The 22,795-nt window shown below is 42.0% G+C and overlaps 1 protein-coding gene across 3 annotated transcripts in view; it reads left to right on the forward strand.

Moving 5' to 3' along the window:
* Window positions 1–22,795, forward strand: part of MTMR2 (myotubularin related protein 2) — a 67,916-nt gene that overhangs the window by 10,569 nt on the left and 34,552 nt on the right. For 2 of the 3 annotated variants that reach the window (XM_029047898.2, XM_029047897.2), the window contains exon 2: window positions 18,101–18,206. Coding sequence is in view for 1 of the 3 variants with exons in the window: in XM_007666848.3 (XP_007665038.1) it covers window positions 17,021–17,052; window positions 18,101–18,206 (138 nt within the window). In the remaining 2 variants the exon portion in view is untranslated. Of the gene's footprint in view, window positions 1–16,955; window positions 17,053–18,100; window positions 18,207–22,795 lie in introns of those variants that run through there. The other variant, XM_007666848.3, reaches the window with a different exon arrangement.

Raw genomic sequence — 22,795 nt, forward strand, 5'->3', positions numbered from 1 at the left:
GTATGTGTTAAACGCTTACTGTGTGCCAGGCACTGTATTAAATGCTGGGGTAGATGTGAGGTCATGGAAGAGGCCGTGCCCTCCCTGACCCACCAGGATGGGGGGGGGGGGTGTTGTGGGGGATTTCAGAGCTCTTCCAGCAGTGGGGGTCACGACACAGTGACCCCTGCCAAGTTTAAGGTGCCAGTGAGAGAGAGCAAGCATTCAGGTATAATGTGTTCTAGCATCTCCACTGGTCAGGGTGGAACAGGTGGCTAGTGAAGCTTATGAGAAGCAGCGTGGTTCAGTGGAAAGAGCCCGGGCTTGGGAGTCAGAGGTCATGGGTTCGAATCCCGGCTCTGCCACTTCACAGCTGTGTGACTGTGGGCAAGTCACTTAACCTCTCAGTGCCTCAGTGACCTCATCTGTAAAATGGGGATTAACTGTGAGCCTCACGTGGGACAATCTGATTACCCTATATCTACCCCAGCGCTTAGAACAGTGCTCTGCACATAGTAAGCACTTAACAAATACCAACATCATTATTATTAGTGGGCATCAGAACCTGTGAAGCCCCTGAGCTCATCCCGGCCCGATCTGGCAGCAGCCGGGAGAAAATCCACCTTTCGGGGGGGGCGCACCCTCTAAGTCGGCCACCTGTCAGTCAGCAGCCTCCCGTTAGCTAGCGGGACTTGCCAGGGCGGACGGGAGAGGCCCAGGCCCCAAGGTCGGAAGCCTTGGCTTGGGTCTCCAGGCTAACCTCTGCCCAATTCGGAGAGCTGGACGGGATCTGGGGGTGTGCAGCCCTGCCGGCAGGGAGGCGCTGGGAGGATCCGGGCTTCGGGCCAAGGCAGGGGACTCGCTGTGGAGCAGACTAGACCAGTGACTCCTGCAAGCTGCCGTTTGCTTCTGTGGTTTGTGTCTGTTGTAAATGAAATTCAAATGTGAAGGGAAAAGCCCTGCTCTGGTGCCTGGTTTGGCAACTGCTCCGCTGCCCTCCCGGTACCCGCTCCGATGCCCTCTGGCATCCGTTCCGTCGCTCCCTCCGGCATCCGCTCCAGCGCCCCTTGGGCATCATTCTGCCACTTGTCTGGCACCCGTTCCAGCACCACTCTGGCATCTGATCTGACACCGTCCCGGCACCCACTCTGACAACCCTCCAGCACCCGTTCCAGGCCTGCTCCAACCACCACTGGGGCACAGCTCTGGCACCCCACTGCCAGGGAGTAGCCCCAGGGCCTGCTGGGCCAGGGTGTGGGGTGCTACCATGGCCCCTGCCACTCGCCCCAGGCATTGGGTCCCTCCCTCCTTCAACCCCTTGTGACCTCTGACTTTAAACTTCCTCCCACTTTCTAGACAGCAGACCACCAGTCTCCCCCTCTTCAGAGCCGAGCCAAAATCCGATCGCTTCCATGAAGGCTCCCCTGACTAACTTCTCAGAGCCCCTATTCACCCTTCCCTCTGGGTTGCCTGTGCATTTGGTTCAGTGCTCCTAAAACTGTTTGCTATTCACCTCACCCCTAGCCCTGCAGCACTTATGTACCTATCTTTATACTTGGCGCCTCTGTCAGAGCCTGGTGAAATTTCTGCGCCGAGGCCGGTTGACGGATCTGTGAGTGGTGATTGGTTTGTATTCGGACTTGCTGATTCTGTTAGTGTCTTGTGGAGTAACGCGAGCAGTGATGATGGACGTGCCCATTGAGGAGGATTGGTCCAGTTGAGGACCAAGAACCTTTGCGAAGGATTGTTTATAGCCATCGTGGTTTGAGTAGGGCTTCATCTTCTGGTCTCTGGCAGTTGTGTTCCTCACTGGTCTAGCGAAAGGAACAAGGCACCGAGAATCAGGAGACCAGGGTAGGCCGTAAACTTGTGGGCAGGGAATGTGTCTGTTTATTATTTTGTACTCTCCTAAGCACTTAGATCAGTGCTTTGCACACAGTAAAATACAGTTGAATGAATGAATGCAAAATGGTTTTAGTCCTCACTCTGCAAGTAGGGGAATGAGTGCTGGGGCTGAGCCATCAGGGGTGCTTCTAAACTCTGAGCACGTTGTGGGCAGGGATTGTCTCTATTTGTTGCTGAATGGTACTTTCCTAAGCACTTAATATAGTGCTCTGCACACAATAGGTGCTCAATAAATATGATTGAATGAATGAAAATTTTTTGTGTTTTTAACAATATTTTAAAGCTTACTATGTGCCATGCACTGTATGAAGCACTGGGGTTGATACAAGCAAATCATGTTGGACATAGTCTGTGTCCCACATGGGGCTCACAATCTTAATCCCAATTTTACAGATGAGGTAACTGAGGCCTGGAGAAGTTTTTCATTCATTCAATCTTATTTATTCAGTGCTCACACTGTGTGCAGAGCACTGTACTAAGCACCTGGAAAGTACAGTTCGGCAATGGAGACAGTCCCTACCCAACAACACGTTCACAGTCTAGAATGTGACCTGCCCAAGGTCACACAGCACAAGTGGCAGACCTGAGATTAGAACCCAGGTCCTTCTGACTCCCAGGTCCTGGCTTTATCCAATAGACTTCGCTTTCTGGTCGTAGAATCATGAGGTAATCAGGGCCAGCAGGATGCCTTAAAAATGTCAGTGGTGCTCTTTATTAAAAAAAAAAAGAAAGAAAATAAGAATGAGCAAGTGGTCTCCTGAGATGAGCTTCTGAACCCATAAAATCCAGATTACACTAGAGAGAGAACATAATCCGGATACAGCTGTACGAAACAGCAGTAAGTTTATTCTGTAAAGCTACCAAGACAATGCCCTGGTTTATGAAACAATAAAGGTCAAAGGCCTTCAGTGACTGGAGGTCTGGTTAGTGGAGAGCTTTCCAATTTTCCAGGGGACTGTCTTCCCTTTTAAAAGACCCCGGAGTCACAAGTAACGGGATCCCTGCTGACTCTGAGACCCTTGGTAAACCTGATGTAAATCAATCAGCTTGATCAAGCACTATTAAGGAGAATAATGAAGGACAGAGTGAGTGACTTTTATTTTTAATCAAGCTTGCTTTCCAAAAGGAGTCAGAGTGAAAACGGAACTATGGAATATGACCTCCTAATGAGAATTACCCCAGTTCCCTTTCCTGTGACTTAAATGACCAAGTCTAATTGATACTCATCCTTCAATGTAAATGCCAATTTTTTTTTTCATCTTCAGAAGGCACTGGGGAGCAAGATTTTTTTTTAATTTCAACAGCTGAAGCACAAGTGAAATGCTGGCAGAAGTTTCTGGCACTTTGTGGTTTTTTTGTTTGTTTTCTAAGTATTCATAATGTTAATAATCATGTATGTAATTGCTTACCATGTGCCAAGAACCATGCTAAGCACTGGGGTAGATACAGGATCATCGGATTGGACACAATTGTGACCCAAGTGGGTGGGACACATTTAAGCGGGGGAGAGAGAGCAGGTATTTGAGCTCCATTTTACAGGTGAGGAAACTGAGGCATCGCAAAGTTAAATGACTTGCCCAAGGCCGTGTAACAGGCAAGTGGTGGAACAAGGGTTACAATCCAGGTCTCCTAGCTCTCCATCCTGTGCTCTTTCCTCTTGGCCGTGCTGTGGCTCCAATTCATGGAAATTTAATGGGTTCCTTTTTGATCAATCAATCCCTGGTGTTTCTTGAGCGCTTACTATGTGCAGAGCACGTCTGATACTTGCAATGCTTGCATTTACTTAATTCATCTGGTTAAAGAGTATTTTAAGAAGAAAGGAACCTCTTTTGAAGATTTTCTTGGCAACTTTCCTCAATTTTGTTGAGGTTGAGCCTCAGGCAGGACTCCATTGCTAAGGAACAAGTGAATTAGTTAGTTGAATCTCTCGCCAAACGATCCGGTGTCCAGAACAGAAAAGCTTCTGTTTCCACTTAACTTACTTATTTTATCCAGTGAACCATATAGAGCACTCCTAAGTCTGCTCAATGCATTTATTTTGACAAGGTGTGTCTTCTCTGAGTTTAAACTCCCTGTAAGCAGGGAATGTATCACTTTATTTGGAAACTTCCTATTGTCTAGTACAGTCCTCTGCACTAAATGGGTACTTAATGAATGCCACTAATACTAGATATATGCACATATTTTTTCCCTACTCCCTCTGTGTCACCTATACCCATGGATCTGTACCTTTTAAGCACCTGATATTCTCCCCATAGGACTTCTCTTCATATCTGTAATCTATTTAATGTCTGTCTTCCCGTCCATTTATTCATTCAATTGCATTAGTTGAGTGCTTACTGTACTGTAAGCCCCATGTGGGTTGGGAAAGTGTTCACCAAGTCTGTTGTACTGGACTCTCCCAAGCACTTAGTACAGGGTTCTGCATACAGTAAGTGCTCAGGTGGGCGATGGATACATGCCTGAGGCCCAAAAGAAGTTTGCTCTTCTCATTTTTCCAATTTTGAGAATCTGAAATTAATTCACGATAGCCCTCCCTCCCTGTGAAGTCAGCTGCTCGTCAGCTGCAAATGCTGCGCTCTTTTTAGTTTCCCAGGATCTGAGCAATAACAGCTAAATCCAGTAACCTTTCCCAGGACAGTCAGTCATTGAGAAGAGTGGCGAGAGGGGTAAGCCTCTCCCATCTGGAATTTTCTAAAATATATAGAAATTTAGACTAGGTTCAGGAGCTTCAACAATTAGATTGGAATCGAAGGGTTTCTTGAAAATGTAGAAAGCCCGGATGTCTAGGCATGATGGCCCTCTCTGTCACATGCCTGGTACTAGTAGTGGTGGTTGCGGGGATAATCATAATGGAGAAGCAGTGTGGCCTAGGGGCTAGAGCACGGCCCTGGGAGTCAGAAGGACCTGGGTTCTAATTGCACTCCACCACATAGCTGCGTGTAACCCTGGGCAAGTCACTTACCTTTAGCTGTAAAATGGGGATTAAGATTGGGAGCCACGTGTGGGACAAGGACTGTGTCCAATCCTATTTGCTTGTCTCCACCCCACTGCTTAAAATAGTGGCTGGCACACAGTAAGCACTTAACAAATACCACAATTACTATTATAATTATTAGTGGCGGTGGTGGTAATAGTACAGACCCCATGGATACCCTGAGCACCTACCCACTGGGAATATTGAATGGTGCGAAGTACTTAGGAAACTGACGTCTATTCAACAAATACAACTCCCCCTGTAGCCCGTAAACTCCTTGTGGACCAGGACAGCACCGACCAACTCTTTTGAATTGCACTTTCCCAACCGCTTAATACAGTTCTCTGCACACAGTAAGTGGCCCCCAAATATCATTGATTGATACAATTTGAGCACGAGTTATGTTGGCAGCCCACAAGGGGCTTACACTCTAATTATTGGTTGGAGAATTTTGATGACTTGTCATAAAAACAAATGCTCTGGTACATATGCAAATACAGAGAAAGGAGCCAGCTGATTAAGTGACATGCAGCACTCCTGGATTAGACAATATAATTTGCTTTACTTTCTATCTTCCCTGTTGGATTATAAACTCCTTGAGGGCAAGAATCAAGTCTACTGACTCTCTCTTATTGTATTCTCCCAAGTACTTAGTTCAGTGCTCTGTATAGAGCAAATGCTCAGTAAATACTATTGACAAGGAGAGGACAGCAGAGGTAAGTGACTGAAGCAAAGGGAGAAATATTTGTGGGGTGGGGTGGGGAGGGCTTTCAAATTACATTCTGGTTGATTTCAGCCAACTCAATTGAGACGCTGAAGCTTCTTAACCACTCTCTGCCTCGGTTTCCTCACCTGATTCTGGCTGCTTTTTTTTCTTTTTGGTGTTATTTGTTAAGCACTTCCTATGTGCCAGGCACTGTACTAAGCATTTAGGTAGATAAAATTTAAATCAGGTTAGACACAGTCCATGTCCCACGTGGAGCTCATAATCTTCATCCCCATTTTACAGATGAGGTAACCGAAGCACAGAGAAGTTGAGGTACTTGCCCAAGCTCACCCACAGCCGTCTAGTGGCAGAGCTGGGATTAGAATTCAGGTCCTCTGAATCCCAAGCCTGAGTTCTTTCCTCTAGGCCATGCTGTTTTTTTCCCAGGAGCAGGGGGTGGATTTCATATCTTCGATCGAAAGTGGGATCACTTAAACTGAACAATCTGAGAAACTTTAAGCTCTAGAAAACATTACTGTTTTATCCCCTTGATTGTTTAAGAGTATTAACCATAATAATATTCTCCCCAAACCCAAGGGATTTAGTCATTGAAAGGGTGAAATAACCCCTCTCAAAATCAGGACAGCTTTTATTCATCAGGCTTATGAGGCTTAATGGGAATGAGTCACAACAAAATATTTTCCCCTGGCCTACAAAGTTGCCTTTCAAATCCACAGCTTTTTTATTTCCACTCAGAACAGTTTTCTTTGCTGAATTTGGGCAGTAGCAAAGTGGTAATTTTCATTTATTTGTCTAATGATTAGCCAGAAGTAACAGGACTCAATTAGAATGAAGATGCCCAGCAAAGATTGTAAAGTATAGATTTCTTAAGATTATATCGATTTTTCCTCCAATTTAGGTACATTAGTTAGGAATTACTGCTGTATTGCAAGGTCCTAGAGGGCAGGGATTGGGTCTGCTGTATTGTATTCTCCCAAACGCTTAGTAATAATAATAATAATTGTGGCATTTGCTAAACGATCACTGTGTGCCAGGCATGGTACCAAGTGAACACAAGCAAATCGAGTTGGACACGGTCCATGTTCCACACGGGGCTCACAGTCTTAATCCCCATTTTACAGATGAGGTAACTGAGGCATAGAGCAGACAAGTGTTGGACCTGGGATTAGAACCAGGTGCTTCTTACTCCCAGGTTCATCCACTACACCACACTGCTTCTATTTCAGTGCTCTGCACATAGTAAGTGGTCAATCAATCATGAGTGTTTTACTTTTCAGAGGAAGAGAGTGAATTTTGTACTTGGTAAGATGGGCTTCCCTTTCTCCCTGGTCTTCCTTCCACACCCCCCCCCCCCCCAGCCACAACCCCCGCAAATAGTTTCTGGCTATAGAGAAGCATTATTAAGGATCTCTTAAGAATTAGCTTTCCTTCCACAAAGAATTCCTTGAGAAACACCAATTGCACTTTTGAGATGTTCTCTTTCTGGTGAGGGGGGGGTGGAAAAAAGAAAACTACTATAAGCATATTTTGATCAAGTTTTGCCCACTTTGACTCCCTTAGCTTTGTTTCATTTATTCTTTTTTCCCTTCTGTATTTGGCAGTCGTGCTTGTGCAGAGGATGAGAAAGGCTCAGGGGTATTACTTCAGTAATCAGTGGCGGAAGGAGGATGATTTAATCCCCATTTTGCGGATGAGGTAACTTGTGGTATTTAAGTACTTGCAGTTTCGGATTATAAGGTGTGTTCAACAACACAGCATCAGTGTTATGCAGACATGTACCGTTTTCAGTTTATGGTGTCCATTTCAAAGTCTTGAATTGTTACAAAGAGATGGTTTTCATCCTACAACGCAGTCAGTCTCACCACACTAAGGACCCCCTTCTTCCCTGATTGCCTGGAATCTACCTCCCCCTGTGGTTGTATATTTGGATATGTCACTGCCCTTGGGTTTTTTTTTTTTCAATTTTTACTCTGCTTTGCTGTAAGCAGTAGTTGATTTGAAATGGTGAATGCCCTTTAGGTCTCTGATGAACATATTAAAAGCTGATATTAGAATTAGACCAATTTTTTGTTTTGGCTAGTTGATTCGAAATGGTGAATCTTCTTTAAGTGTCTGATGACATATTAAAAGATATATTGAAAAATATGGATCCAGCTGATATAAAAATAGACTAATATTTTTATGGTACTTGTTAAGTGCTTACTATGGTCCAGGCACTGTACTAAGTACTGGGATAGATACAAGCTAATCAGGTTGGATACAGTTCCTGTGCTGCCTGGGACTTAAAGTCTTAATGCCCATTTTAGGGATGAGGTAACTGAGACGCAGAGAAGTGAAGTGATTGGTCACACGGCAGACAGACGGCAGGGCCGGGATTAGAACCCAGGTCTTCTGACTCTCAAGTCTTTGCTCTCTCAAGTAGGCCATGCTGTTTTCCCTGACCTTAAAATCCTGGGTGTTCCAGTGCTTAGAACAGTGTTGGGCACATAGTAAGCGCTTAACAAAACCAATATAATAATAATACTGATTATTATTATTAATAAAGCTGAGGCATTGTGTCCCAGCATGACATTCCCCACCTAGAGGTAACTACCAAGAACTTCACTTCCCATCATCCCCCTGGCATTATCCCTCCCTGCCTGGTCCTCAGGTGACCGGATCATCTGCCATCTTTTCTCTGACCTTTCCGACGGTTCATCTCACCAGAGCCCCGTCCTGGAGCTGGCACGTTATTAGTAATTATTTGCCGTATTTCAGTTTGTCTTTGGGAGTTGGTTTTCTATAATAGGAAGCCTGCAAATCTCCAAACCGCCCAACAATAAGCCTTTTGTGCCACAAATGTTCTCCACACACTTAGGGCTTTTTATGTTTTTTTGAACAAAATTTGCAACAGAATGACTAATAGAGCATGAATAATGCTTATGACACTATAGTCCATTGTGTCCGTGTCGAGAGCAGAATTTGCATTCCTAGAAAAAGCTTGTTCATGGTCAGAATACAGGACACATTCTTTATTACTCTTGGGGCAACGGGTTCTATATATTCAGCTTGAGACCTTACTTAGAGGGAGCGGCTTTTAAAACATGGCATTTTCTCTCATTGGAATACCGCAGATTGAAGCTGTTTGGCTGTAGAAGTGGTGTTCTTTCATTCAGGCAAGTAGGAGCTATTAAAGACTGTAGTTAATGTCAAAGAAAAGAGCCACTCCTTTAAAACCCTCTGCAACTATTCAGTTGTTGACACGTTTATTAAATGACACTCAGTAATGATGTTGCTAAATCGTCCCGAGGAGAATGCTAGTAGCATTTTCCATAGTAATCTGCCTCTTTGTCAAAAGTTGCCTGCAAAGTATGTTTTTGAATGATTTCTTTTTTAATGGACATGCGGAGACTTTAGAAATGGAAATGAATGAATGACTCATATTTCAGCTTATCTTCTGTCTCTGGGATTCAGAGTGGTTGACCGAAGTGACCCATTTACAGATTGACACACTGATGCCCAGAGAAGTTAAGTGACTAGTTTAGAGTCACGTGGAAAAGCCAGTGATGATGTGAAAGAAAGGATTGGCAAATCTTAGTACCGTGTCTAATGTCTCACCAGGGCTAGAGGAGGAAAGAGTATTGTTTTCTTCTAAGTTGAGGCTGAAAGAGGGGAACTTTTTTACTTCAAAAAAGAACCTTTGCTCATTGGTTCAGCTTTACTAGTTTGTCTTCACACGTCCGACTGTGTTACTCAGTTAAATTTGAATTGCTGAGAAAAAAGATTAAAAAACAAAAAGCAAGAGTAGTTACTGATAGTGTTGTTTTAACAGCTTCTTAAATCTCATTCTTTTTGTAAAGTTATGGATGATTTAAAAAACCTTTTGATGATTTTCAATTTGGAATTGAGATTCTTTCCAAATTGAGTTTGTCTTTGTATGGTTATCTTCAGAAAGCTTACCAAACCCTCTTCTGGTGTAACATTTCTCTAGCGTTTAGTGTATATGGTTGGATTCATTTCTGAAATTGTATCACTACTCTGTTTTCTTCCCCTGAAGGCAGAGACTAAAATACGAGGTCGAATGTGGTGGTTGTCATTTAATGTAGGTTAAAAGAATGATTTAGGAATTCATGTTAAATGATGAATCTTTACTCTTTGCCTTTATGAAATTCCAGTGACTAATGTCGTAGAGAAATTGTTATATGGGATTTTCAACTTCCAAATTGTAATTTTTTGGAGTCTACCAAGTGAATTTCATTTTCACCTTGGTGAATTTTCACAAAGTCAATTAATGATCTTCCTTGAGTATTTACTGTGTGCAGAACACTATAATAAGTGCTTGGTAGAGTACAAATAACCATTGGTAGACAAGTTCCTTGTGCACAAGGAGCTTACAGTCTAGAAATGGAGACATGCATTAAAATAAATTATGGATAATAACGATGGTATTTCAGTGCTTACTTTGTGCCAAGCACTGTTCTAAGCGCTTGGATAGATACAAGGTAATCCAGTTGTTCCACGTGGGACTCTGTCTCAATCCCCATTTTACAGATGAGATAACTGAGGCACAGAGAAGTGATCCCTACTGGTACTTTATTCGCCTAGTTAATAACCCGAATAATAACCGTTGACTTAAGTTCACAGCCTCGGTCGGCCCCAGATGTTGCGGATGGTGGCCCTCTCAAAATGATCACGCTAGCAAAAAAAAATCCTCTTGTAAAGCAGCAAAACCAGGGTAGCAATTATCCAACTCCACATGGCTTTCCTACACAGCTGTGGTTTCTAGCACGAGCCACGGATGAGATATATACATATGTGCTGTGGTGCGGGAGATGAGGTGAATATCAAGCCTTTAGAGGGTACAAATCCAAGTGCGAGGGTGACACAGAAAGGAGAGGGAGTAGGGGAAATGAGACGTAGTCGGAGAAGGCCTCTTGGAGGAGTCAGACTTTTAATAAGGCTTTGAAGATGGGGATTGCCTGTCGGATATGATGGGGGAGGGTGTTGCAGGACATGGATGAGACGTCAGGGGTGAGATCCAAGTGATCGAGGTAAAGTGAATAGGTTGGTGTTAGAGGAACCAAGAGTGTGGGCTGGGTTGTAGAAGGAAATCAGCCAGGTAAAATAGGAGGGGGCAAGGTGACAGAGTGCTTTAAAGCCCGTTCCAGTAACTGAGACCAAAGTGAAGAGGATGGATAGACCATGTATGAGGTTCAGAAATGTCAATGCTCCATGGAATCAGGATCCAATTCAATTTCGGTTGTAGTTAGTGCAGCTCTTTGTGTTTTCGAGCTAGACAAGATGAAGAGAGAGAGAGAAAGAGAAAGAGAGAATAACAGGAGAGAGAAACACATGCACACACATACCCCACCTCCATGGATATACTCTTTGCCCATTCATTTTGTTCATTCAATCGTGTTTACTGAGCACTTACTGTATGCAAAGCACTGTACTAAGCGCTTGGGAGAGTACAGTGTAACAATAAACAGACACATTCCCTGCCCACAACGAGCTTCCCCTCTGTACAAGCTGTCCAATGAGGTTTATGAATACATTAAATATGCTCTGAGATCCTGACCAGAAAAGTAATTATGAAATTGAACCTTGCCGGTATCTATCCCAGTGCTTATTACAATGTCTGACAAACAGTAAGCCCTTAGCAAATACCACAGTCATTGCTATTATTATTATCATAAGGGATCAGACCAAACAGCAGCGAGGCAGCCAGGCCAACCGGAAATCAGGCCTGGAATTCAGGTATCTGAGCTCTGGGTGTAAAGTGAGAGGATGTAGGGTCAGGTGATCAGAGAAATCCGTAGGAATAATGGAAAGGAATGGATAAGGGGGAAAAGGCGGAATGGGGGAACTCTGCAGTGTACTTTTTCCACCTCCTGTAGGGCTCATTATGGCAGGAACCAGAAACTATCCAATTACATTTTAAATCTAAGGGCCAACCTATCCAGCGTTTTGATGGTTCTCAATCCCCCCCACATTTTTGAGGAACGTACTTTATACAGATCCTGGGCTGAGTCTGTATTCCATACCTGCTGAAGAATTATTAGGTTTTTAAAAAGAGTCAAATATTTATGAGTTTGCGAGATGAAGAAGCTAATCATTTTTAAATAGCGATACAAAATTGTGGACTCAATCTAAAAGCTATCCAAAAGAACAGTGTTGGCTCTTAATAAGCGCTTCCAAAATTATTACAATTATTATTAGTGGCTAATTCTATATGGCTGCTTTGGGCACAAGGAGTGTGTCACTCTTAACTTCGTTGACAGGGTCTTTCAAAAAAGACACCTGACTTGGAAAAGGTAAAAACAGGGTGGTTTTTTTGGTGGTTTTTTTCCTTAAATTGCTGTAGGTTCTGACCATTGGTAAAATACACAATTTGATTCTTTTAGAAAGAAAAATAGAAGTGGATTCTTCTGTAATTAAATATTGACTTTAAACTAGGATAAACTTACCAATAGGAATGTTTGGATTTGATAAAATTTGGATTTATACCCAGATAAAAGATGGTGAAGCGCGAATTGTGTTATCTGAGCCATAGGGCCTTTTTTCACATGGGTGTATGTATGCATCTAAAATGGTCAGAAAGCCAAACTTCTCAGTTAGGCTTATTGCTTCCACAAATCAACTGTGGTGGCCACACTTATTTGGAAAGAATTGTTTTAAAAATGATCTGTATCTTTCTACAGTTTGCTGGGTAATTAGGATATGGTAATTGAGAATGCCTGCTTAATTAGGACCCGAAGCTGGGAAAAGATTTTATATAACCTGTTAACTCAGCTTCAGGTTTGTTTTATTGGGATACCGGGAATTTGTGCTAGATGTCGGAAATGGCCATAACCTAATTTGGCTCATTGGTAGTGTGGCTATTTTAACTGCCTAATGTTTTAATCTCCGAAATTAAGGTTAACTCTGTTTTCAGACTGTGATGATTTCTATATCAGTTTTCTCATTTTTGCCCTTGACATTTTATAGGCTCAAACTCATTTTCAAGTACAAGAAAATGGGATTTCTTTTAATCTTCTTAACATTAGCTTCTGGGTTGGGGAATATTTCTTGGGTCCCTGTGATATCTGATTCACCAGCTCTCCTTGGTGATGAGAGCTCTCCATCTTAAAATGATTTTAGAGAAAGATATTGTAGTTGCATTCCTTTAGTTTCTTCTTCTGTCATTATTAAAGCAAAAAGTTAATCTTAAAACATTAACCTCTGTGTAGGAATTTGTCTGGTGTTTCTACAAAGCATAGTTGGTATTACAAATATTTGGTCTTTGGCACGTTACTGACTTGAACATTTTTCCAGTGCCTTCAGTAGTTCATAGTATTTCTCTCCCCAGATCCTTTGCTTCCTGCCTTTTAAGCCCTTCTGTTGTCTGTGACCCATCTTCCTCAAGAAGACTCAACTGCTGTGCTTTTCAGGGTTCGGTATGGAACCTGGTGGTCGGCTCTTTTGAAAATCTAAATATGTCATTTCTACTGGTTCCCTTCTCTCCTCAGTCTAGTGATCTAATGAGAGAACTTGAGATTAGTGAGACCCAGTTTCTTATGATGTTAAACCATGTTTTCTTTCTCACACCCATTTGGGTTTAATCTATATGGTCAGTTAGACAAACTGTCAAAATTTACTAACTGACCAAATGTTGAGGTGAGACATCCCAGTCTATAATTTCTAGTATCATTCTTGATGGTATTTACACTGGGAATCTCTCTGACTGCCTCTCCAATAACCATTTGTAACACTTTTTTATGCTTTTGCCATGAATTTTGCAAGTTCCACTCTTCCTTCGGAACTCTCTGGTGTATACCTTCAGTCAGTCAGTCCTATTTATTGAGTACTTGCTACATGCAGAGCACTGTAGTAAGCGCTTGAAAGAATACAAGATAACATTCACAGTCACATAAGACACATCAGACCCAGGTGATTTGTCTAATTTACCAATATGATATTAAGCCTCTTGTTTTTATCACAATCTGATATATGATTGTAAGCCTGTTTTTATCACAATCTGATTCAGTGCCTTTGATATATCTGCTACAAAAACCAAAACAATTCAGGTATGATAACCACTCTATCATCATCTTCAGATAAACAATTCATTTAGCCTATCCACCGTTTCCTTTACATCTTAGAATATACCATTTATGCCCTGATCATCAGTGGGGCCACTGACTCCTCTACTGGAACCTCTCATTTTTTTCAAGGTATTTATTAAGCACTTACTATGTTTCAGTCACTGTACTAAGCATTGGGGAAGATAAAAGCTAATCAGTTTGGACACAGTCCTGCCCCACATAGGACTCCAAAGCACTTATGTACATAGCTGTAATTTATTTATTTGTATTGATGTCTGTCTTCCCCAACCCCCTGTAGACTGTAAGCTCGTTGTGGACAAGGAATGTGTCTTTTTATTGTTGTTTTGCACTCTCCCAAGTGCTTAGTACAGTGCTCAGCACACAGTAAGTGCTCAGTAAATACAGCTGAATGAATAGAGTTCACAGTCTTAATCCCCATTTTACAGATAGGTAACTGGAACAGTGCTTGACACTTAGCACTTAACAGATATCATTATCATTATTATTATAACAGAGAAGTGAAGTGACTTGCCGAAGGTACCACAGCAGACAGGTGGCAGAGCCAGGATTAGAATCCAGGTCCTTCTGACTCCCAGCCCTATCCGTTAGGCTGCCCTGCTTCTCTACTGTCTGGGAATTTGTCTTGATTTTTCTGGGAAGAGTCTAGAACAAGTCCTTCCTGAATACAATTTAATTTGGGGAGGTTCAGACACATCTTGCAAAAGGAATCAGACGTATTTTTCACTGTGGATTTGTAGCCCTGTCTTTTTGTCTTCCTGGTTCAAGAGAGACACCTGTCTTTCCTCTCCCCGCTTTGTTCTCTTTCTGGACACACGTATCCAGATTTTGACATGCTGTGTCAAAATGAGCCTATTCCCTGCAAAAGGCCAGGGATCTTTTATTTGAAAAACAGCATCATAAAATATCAGACCTGTCAAGTGGACCCTGCCTGATCCTTGAGTATTGAGAATCAGATTGTCAGGGTTTGGAAGAAGTTGGTGAATGAAAACCCATCACGCCATCTGAAAGAGAAACGGATGGGTTCTCTGAAATGTAAACATAAAGATTACTGGGCCACATGTTTCCACTTTTCACGTTGGCCGAGGAAAAGTCCTTCAAATTAGTCAGGCCATTGAAGCTAATAAACACCTGGACCTTAGAGCAACAGAAAGTGTGCCAATTAGGGAAATGGGAAGTGTGGAGACAAGACCCAGCGTGGCACTGATGAGGGAGAGGCTTCTGAATTCAAGGAGTTTCCACTGGTCAGACTTTTTTTCCTTTAGGGAAAAAGTGGCAGTGAACTATTTTCCTGAACCTTGAGGGGATGTTTCATCTGACGACATACTGCAGGTAGAGGTGGAAATACAGGGGCCTACTATAAAATGATCTAAAAGCAAAAGTCAGATGACCTTAAGGGGTATTTTGAGGCTCAATCCTGAAGCCTCATCACTAGGTGCAATTTCAGTGGTAAAAGTCAGAGGTAGATAGGAGGAAAGGCCTTAAAGTTCTAGGTACCACCGAGTTTCATGAACCTTCCGGTAAGCTGTGCTCTCTTGCACTGCGTTCCAATTTGATTTCTTCAGCATCCCAGCATTTAGCACAGTGTTATGGCACCTAGTACGCGTTTAATAAATTCCTCATTTAATCCAAGCACCCGACAAGTGCAATTTTTAAAGCAGCCAGAAGCTACTGGGATTAATGAATGACTGGAAGATGGTGTAGACTGTAGAGTAGTTATCTTTTGGACAATAAACTCCTGTTGTGGACAAACAGTCCTTCCTGAATAAAGGAGAAGAGCCAGAGTTCTTAACAAGCTCTCATCGAGGGGAGAAGCAGCATGGCCTAATAATAATAAAAATAATAATAATAATGGTATTTGCTAAGTGCTTACTATGTGCCCCAAAGCACTGTTCTAAATGCTGGAGGAGATGGAAGGTTATCAGGTTGTCCCACTTGGGGGTCACGGTCTTGATCCCCATTTCACAGAAGAGGTAACTGAGGCACAGAGAAGTTAAGTGACTTGCCCAAAGTCACCTAGCTGACAAGTGGTGGAGTCAGGATTAGAACCCACAACCTCTGACTCCCAGACCCAGGCTCTTGAAAGACCACTGGACTAGGAGTCAAGGAACCTGGGTTTTAATCTCAGCTCTGCCACTCTGTGTGCTTTGTGACCTTGGGCATATCGCTTCACTTCTCTGTGCCTCAGTTACCTCATCTGCAAAATGGGCATGAAATCCCCGTTGCCCTGCTCCCTTAGACTCTGAGCCTTATGTGGGACGGGGACTACATCTGACCTGATTATCTTATATCTATCCCAGTGCTTAGCACAATGCTTGGCACATAGTAAGTGCTTAAATTAAAATCAATCAGTCATATTTACTGAGCACTTACTATGTGCAGAGCACCGTACTAAGTGCTTGGCAGAGTTTAGTGCAATAGACGTAGCAGACATGTTCCCTGCCTACAATGAGTTTATAGTCTGGAAGGGGAAGCAGCGAGTTCTAGTAGAAAGAACAGCAGCCTGGGAGTCAGAAGATCTGGGTTCTAATCCCAGCTCTGCCACATATCTGCTCTGTGACGCTGGGCAAGTCACTTCACTTCTCTAAACCTGTTGCCTCCTCTGTAAAAAGGAGATTAAATCCTATTTCATCCTACATAGACTATGAGCCTCATGTAGGGTAGGGAATTTGTGCATTCTGATTAACTTGTATCTACCCCAGTGCTTAGAACAGTCTTTGCACATAGTAAGCTCTTAAGAAGTACCATTATTATTATATTTATCATCATCATGATGATTATGGTACAGAAATCTCCCATTCCATGCCATTTCCCAAGAAAAAAGCCCTCTCTAGCCTACATTCTATCCTGCCTGTGTTCCTATGTTATAGTGCTGTTCCAAAACACACTTTTCCACTGGAGGAAGAAATATTCATGTTCTTCATCATCATCAACAGTGGTTTTTAATGAGTGCTTACTGTGTACTAGACACTTGGGAGACTTCAATACAACAGTGAGTAGACACTTTGGTGCCCACAATCGTTGGTTAAATACCCATTAAATATCTATTAGCCTTCAAGCTGTCACAAGCTCAAAGAGTCCATTTCTTATTCTGTTAACAAAGAGCTGGATTGTGAGGTCTATTTCTCTCTGTCCCTTCTCTTGGAATCACATGACAAAATAATACGGGGATGGTAACCACTCTCCCATTGGCAAGCAGCTGACGTCACAGTAACTGTGTGCAGTACTCTGCACACAGTAAGCACTCGGTAAATACAATCAAATGACAAATGTTCCTTGAGAGAGGAGTAACTACAACTCTGGTCACTAGAGCCCAAATCTCAACTTTCAGAGCCTGGCCTTTTGGACAGTATGTGTATTGATGGAGAGAAGTTCAATTTTTGGTAAGGATTGTTTCTCAGTGAGTAGATTTATTGAGCACCTGCTGTGTGCTCAGTGCTTCGAGTACAGTAGAGATAGAAAACCTGATTCTTACCTTACAGTAGGTAGCAGCTTAGTGTAGGGAGATTTAAGGTGACTCTTTCCAAAGGCATTGGATGTTTTCTTCACTGTGGATTTGTCGTTTTGCCGTTTTGTTAGAGGGAAATGCAAAAAAAAAAAAAAAATCACCAAGCCTAGCTACATTTCTTAAAGTCTCTTTGCTCTCTTTCAGAATAAATAAAATCAGCATTTTGTATGACATGTTAGTTGATTAAGAGAATCAACCAGGAAACTAAAAATTGTGATTCTTTGTCAAGAAATAGGCTGCATATACATTTCAAGAGCTTGCAATGTGATTGCGAAACTCAATTTTCTTCCAAAAATGGATGATTTGTGCCCCAACTTTGTTCTTAGGTATTTTTGAGTTATTCCAGCCAAGTTCATGATGGGCAGAATTATTTAAGGTGGAAAATATTGGGATTTTGTTTTTTATATTACCACTCAAAATTAGCTCAATTTCAATGAAACTTTGTGCAAGTATTATCATTTAAAAGTGTTTTTTTAAAACCAAAGGATTTTTAAAATAAAGAGAAATAGACAAACTATTTTGGAGAGGGTGGTGAGGGATTGGGAATATGGTATTTTCTTGTCAGTACTTTGAGGTTCAAAACTGATTTATTTAATCTTCCCCCATTTACGCTTGAATGCGCTCTCTCTCCCTCTCTCTCTCTTCCTCCCTCTCCTTTCAGCTTACACTAATAATAAGAAATTATTTAAAGGCCAGATGTAGTAGATATATAGATATATATATTGAGATTATTTTAAAACTTTAGACCCAGTTCATAGTTTACCATTCTCTCAAAAGCCCCAAAAACTGTGTCCCAGTTGGTTAGCTTATATTTACCCCAGTGCGTAGTACAGCGTTTGGCTCAAAGTAAGCGCTTTGCAAATACCCCAGTTATTGGAGCACATGTTTTCAAGAGAACTGTATTTTGCTTTTCTGTTTTCTAGTGCCTCAACCTCTCATTCGGATCATTCCGCCCATACAAAATCAGCTTCGCTCAGATCATCGGATTCCATTTCAACTTCCGCAGACAACTTCTCTCCCGACTTGAGGGTAAGTGTTGAGGTGTTATTTTTGGAGCACCTCATTTTTTCATAGATAAGGCTTGGAGCACGGCCCGATACCGTTGTAGGGAGTTACGTCAAAGTTTCCTGTATCCCCAGTCTGATTTTAGAATGTCTTGGATAAGTCACTTTTAAAGTTCCTTCCAACCTCTAGCAGTGCTGTTTCCTGCCTCCTAGTGAAGACCCCTGCTCTGGAACAAGGAGATCGAGTTGCCCGGTAACAGATGACGGTGTTTAGACATTCTGGCATTGAGAGGTCCGTTCTTCATTCATTCTTGGAAGCTTCGGCTCAAACGGGCATGTCTTCAGAACCATTTTCGGTCAATCAGTCCATCAATTGTATTTGATGAGCTTTTACTTTGTGCAGAACACTACACTAAGCTCTTGGGACAGTATAGTATAACAGAGTTGGTAGATGCGTTCCCTACCCACATTGGGCTTATAGTCTAGAGGGGGAGACAGCCATTAATATAAATAAATGAATTATAGATATGTATGTGAGTGCTGTGGAGCTAGGGGAGGGGTGAATAAAGTGTTCAAATCCAAGTGTCTTCTAGAAGCAAGTGTTCTCAGAAACATCAGAACCACTTGCTTTTTCACCTTTGCTATTTTTGGATCCTTTGAGCCTGCCTTGGACCAAGTGATTTTTTTATTTATGGTACCTGTTAAATGCATATAATGTGTCAAGCGCTTTAAGATACAAGATAATCAGGTTGGACACAGTTGCTGTCCCACTTGGGACTCAGAGACTGAGTCAGAGGGAAAGATTGTGACCAAGCAGAATTGAGTTCTGATCCAAGTTCTATCATAAAATTTTGTGTTTCCATCTTATGTCAGATCTTTGTCTGGGTCTCCCTGCCTCTCTCTATCACTATAATAGGAATTTCTGGTTCACCATTTATGTTTTGGAGACCCTTTCTCCATGCTCATAATGTTTCCTTGGCATGTTTAGGTTTGTACTGATTTATTTGTTACTGATTTTAATCTACTTGTGTTCGCTACTGATAGCAACTCAAGCTCTGACATATTTATTAATTGACTGCTTGCCTTCCCCATAAGATTATAACTACCTTAAGGGGAGGCCCCAATAACAGTTAATACTTCATTCAGTCATATTTACTGAGCGCTTTCTGTGTGCAGAGCACTGTACTAAGCGCTTGGGAGAGTACACTTCCCCCATTTAGACTGTGAGCTCATCACTGGGCAGGGATTGTCTTTATCTGTTGCTGAATTGTACATTCCAAGCGCTTAGTACAGTGCTCTGCACATAGTAAGTGCTCAATAAATATTACTGAATGAATTGAATGAATACAGTACAACAATAAACAGACACATTCCCAACAAGCTTACTTCCTTGTGCTGTGCTCTGAAATCAAATAGTCTCTCAATAAACACGCTGCTGTTGTGAAGCAGCGTGGGTCGGTGGAAAGAGCACGGGCTTGGGAGCCAGAAGTTGGGGGTTCGAATCCCGGCTCTGTCACTCGTCAGCTGTGTGACTGTGGGCAAGTCGCTTAACGTCTCGGTGCCTCAGTTCCCCCATCTGTAAAATGGGGATGAAGACTGTGAGCCCCACGTAGAACAACCTGATTCCCCTGTATCTACCCCAGTGCTTAGAACAGTGCTCGGCACATAGTAAGCGCTTAGCAAATACCAACGTTATTGTTGATGATGATGATGATGTTTAAAGTATAAGCACCTTGTGTCTACCAACTCCATTGTACTCTCCCAAGTAAGTAGTACAGTGCTTATCCACAGTAAGCACTCAATAAATGCCTTTGATGGATTGATGTGATTAGGTTTACCTGCCTGATCCTGGCAGGTTATATTCCTTGAAAATGTGGTTGTATCACAAATGGTTTATATCATGTGGTACATTTTCCCGTAGCCGTCCATGTTATAAATTGGGATCTATTCCAGAAACTTTGGAAAACTAATATGGAATTCCTTTACATTCTACACAAGCTGTGATCGTAACAGTATTCAGACACCTGGTACATTCTTTTGCATTTGTGTATGCAGTGGAAACCCTTTCCTCTCAACTCTTTTGCTCCAAATCTAAAACGAATAGTGTTTCACAGAGCTTCACATTCCGCTTTTAAGTAATATAGATGTAATGAAGCGTTTGTCACCAGTAGAGGAACAGGCCATTAATCTGCTAAACAGAAAATGAATTTCCATGAATTTTCATTTCCATCCAGTCCACCCTGGAAGCTTCATGGGACTACATTTTCCTAATATTCCCTGCTGGAAAGATATAAACAAATGGATGGAATTCTGCCTCTGCAGAAATTCTCTGATTGTCAAATCTGGTTTATGTCCTGGTGATTTGTCATGTTTCCCAGGTCTGTTCAGATTAGCTCTCTTTTGCCTCATAAAAATGTCCCTAGATTTGTGTTTTCAGCTCCTCCAAGAATGCGTTAGATCCATTCTGTAGAACATAAAAGATTTCTTCCCAAGTAACAATTAGTCAAGTTCCTTCAGTGCTTTCTCCTAAAATCAAGAGAAGGTGGCTCTGTGTGTGTGTGAGATTCCCATAAAGCTGACCACTACATGATTGCTGTCGTTAATTTACAAGTGGAGTTTGACAGTGCCAGTTGTGTGGTAGTGAACCCTTTTTTTTGCTGTTAGCTTCTTTGCTCATGCAATAGGGTCTACCTGTTTTGTTCTTCTACATGCAAATTCAAACACTGTAGCAGCCTTAGAAATTTATTTACCTGTGTACACATGCTTAGAAAGCACCACACTTTATAAAGCCCTATGCAAGGCATTGTACAATGGCAATTATGATTTGATAGATTCTCAGGTCTTAGAGTTTTCAGAATAGAAATTTAAGGACAATGTGTGTGTGTATATGTATATATATAGAATACTCTCATATACCAAATTTATCAACATGCAGAATCCAAGAAAAATTTTTAAAAAAGTGTAAATGGACCAAGCGTTAATAACTTAAAAACTAAACACGAGCTTCCTGTATCGTTAAATATGGAGTTGTATAATTTTGCACAATTTTAACCTGATTTCTACCTTCCACTCACCCCCAGATCATTTATAATTTGAAAAACACAAAAAATGAAATTGTATTCATTTTTTCCTTAACATTTCAATGGGAAAAGGTATTTAAATCTATTTGCAATTCCCTTCTAAGTAATCAATCAATTGTATTTCTTGAGCTCTTGTTATGTGAATAGCATTGTACTAAACTCTTAGGGATAGTATAATACAGAGTTGGTTGAGTTAAATTAAGATGGTTTGGTATATTTGTGTGATGAATTGTCAGCATTTCCTTCATCAGTAGAATTGACATATTTTGGACTAGGATGTCTGGAAGATTTGGACATTCTTAAATGATCATAGATTTGTTTTTGGGTTTTTTTATTAGAAGATTTTTCCCTTCTCTGTAAAGAGGTCTTTACCTGGTTAGCTTTTCTTTTTTTGTATTTAAGAGCTTACTCTGTGCCAGGCACTATTCTAAACTCTGTAGTAATAATAATAATAATACCAATAATGATGGCATTTGTTAAGCGCTCACTATGTGCAAAGCACTGTTCTAAGCACTGGAGATACAAGGTAATCAGATTGACCATATTCCATGTCCCACATGGCTCACAGTCTTGATCCCCATTTTACAGATTAGGTAATTGAGACACAGAGAAGTGAAGTGACTTGCCCACGGTCACACAGCAGAAAAGCGGCAGAGCTGGGATTAGAACCCAGGTCCTCTGACTCCCAAGCCCATGGTCTTTTCACTAGATAGACTAGGCTGCTTCTCGAATAATACTCCTCATAACTGTAGTATTTGTTAAGCATTTGCTATATGCCAGGCACTGTACTAAGCAATGGGATAGATTCAAAATAATCACGTCCCCCGTGAGGCTCACAGTCTAAGTAAGAGAGAGAAAAGGTATTGAATCCCTATTCAGCAGATGGGAACGGAGGCACAGAGAAGTTAAGGACTTGCTCAATGTCTCACAGCAGGTATGTGGCAGAGCCAGGATTAGAACCTAGGTCCTCTGACTCCCAGGCCCTTGCTCTTTCCACCAGGCCAAGCTGGTATTGTATCAGATGCAAGGGGATCACAGTTCAAGTAGGAGGGCAAAAAGGTATTTAATCCCCATTTTACAGATGGGGAAACTGAGGTTAAGCGACTTGCCCAAGGTCACAGGAGAGATAAGTGGCAGAGCCGGGATTATAATGCAGCAAGGCATAGTGGATAGAGCACAGGGTTGGGAATCAGAAGAACCTGGGTTCTAATTCTGGCTCTGCCACTTGTCTCCTGGGTGACCTTGGGCAAGTCACTTCACTTCTCTGTGTCTCAGTTACCTCATCTGTAAAATGGGGATTGAGACTGTGAGCCAATTTGCTTGTATCTACTCTAGTGCTAGTAAAGTATGTGGGACATAGTAAGTGTTTAACAAATACCATCATTAATATTAATTATTAATTCTCCTGCCACTACTCTTGTGCTCCTTCCTCAAGGTCACACCACTCCAAAGAGTGTGAATGGGGGGTTCCTGCCTCTTTGACCTAAAAACTGCTGAGTTTGACTCGGCTCATGCTTCTGTTTATAAAACTTTT

The sequence above is a fragment of the Ornithorhynchus anatinus genome, chromosome 20 (assembly GCF_004115215.2).
Source record: "Ornithorhynchus anatinus isolate Pmale09 chromosome 20, mOrnAna1.pri.v4, whole genome shotgun sequence".
Taxonomy (NCBI): Eukaryota; Metazoa; Chordata; class Mammalia; order Monotremata; family Ornithorhynchidae; genus Ornithorhynchus; species Ornithorhynchus anatinus.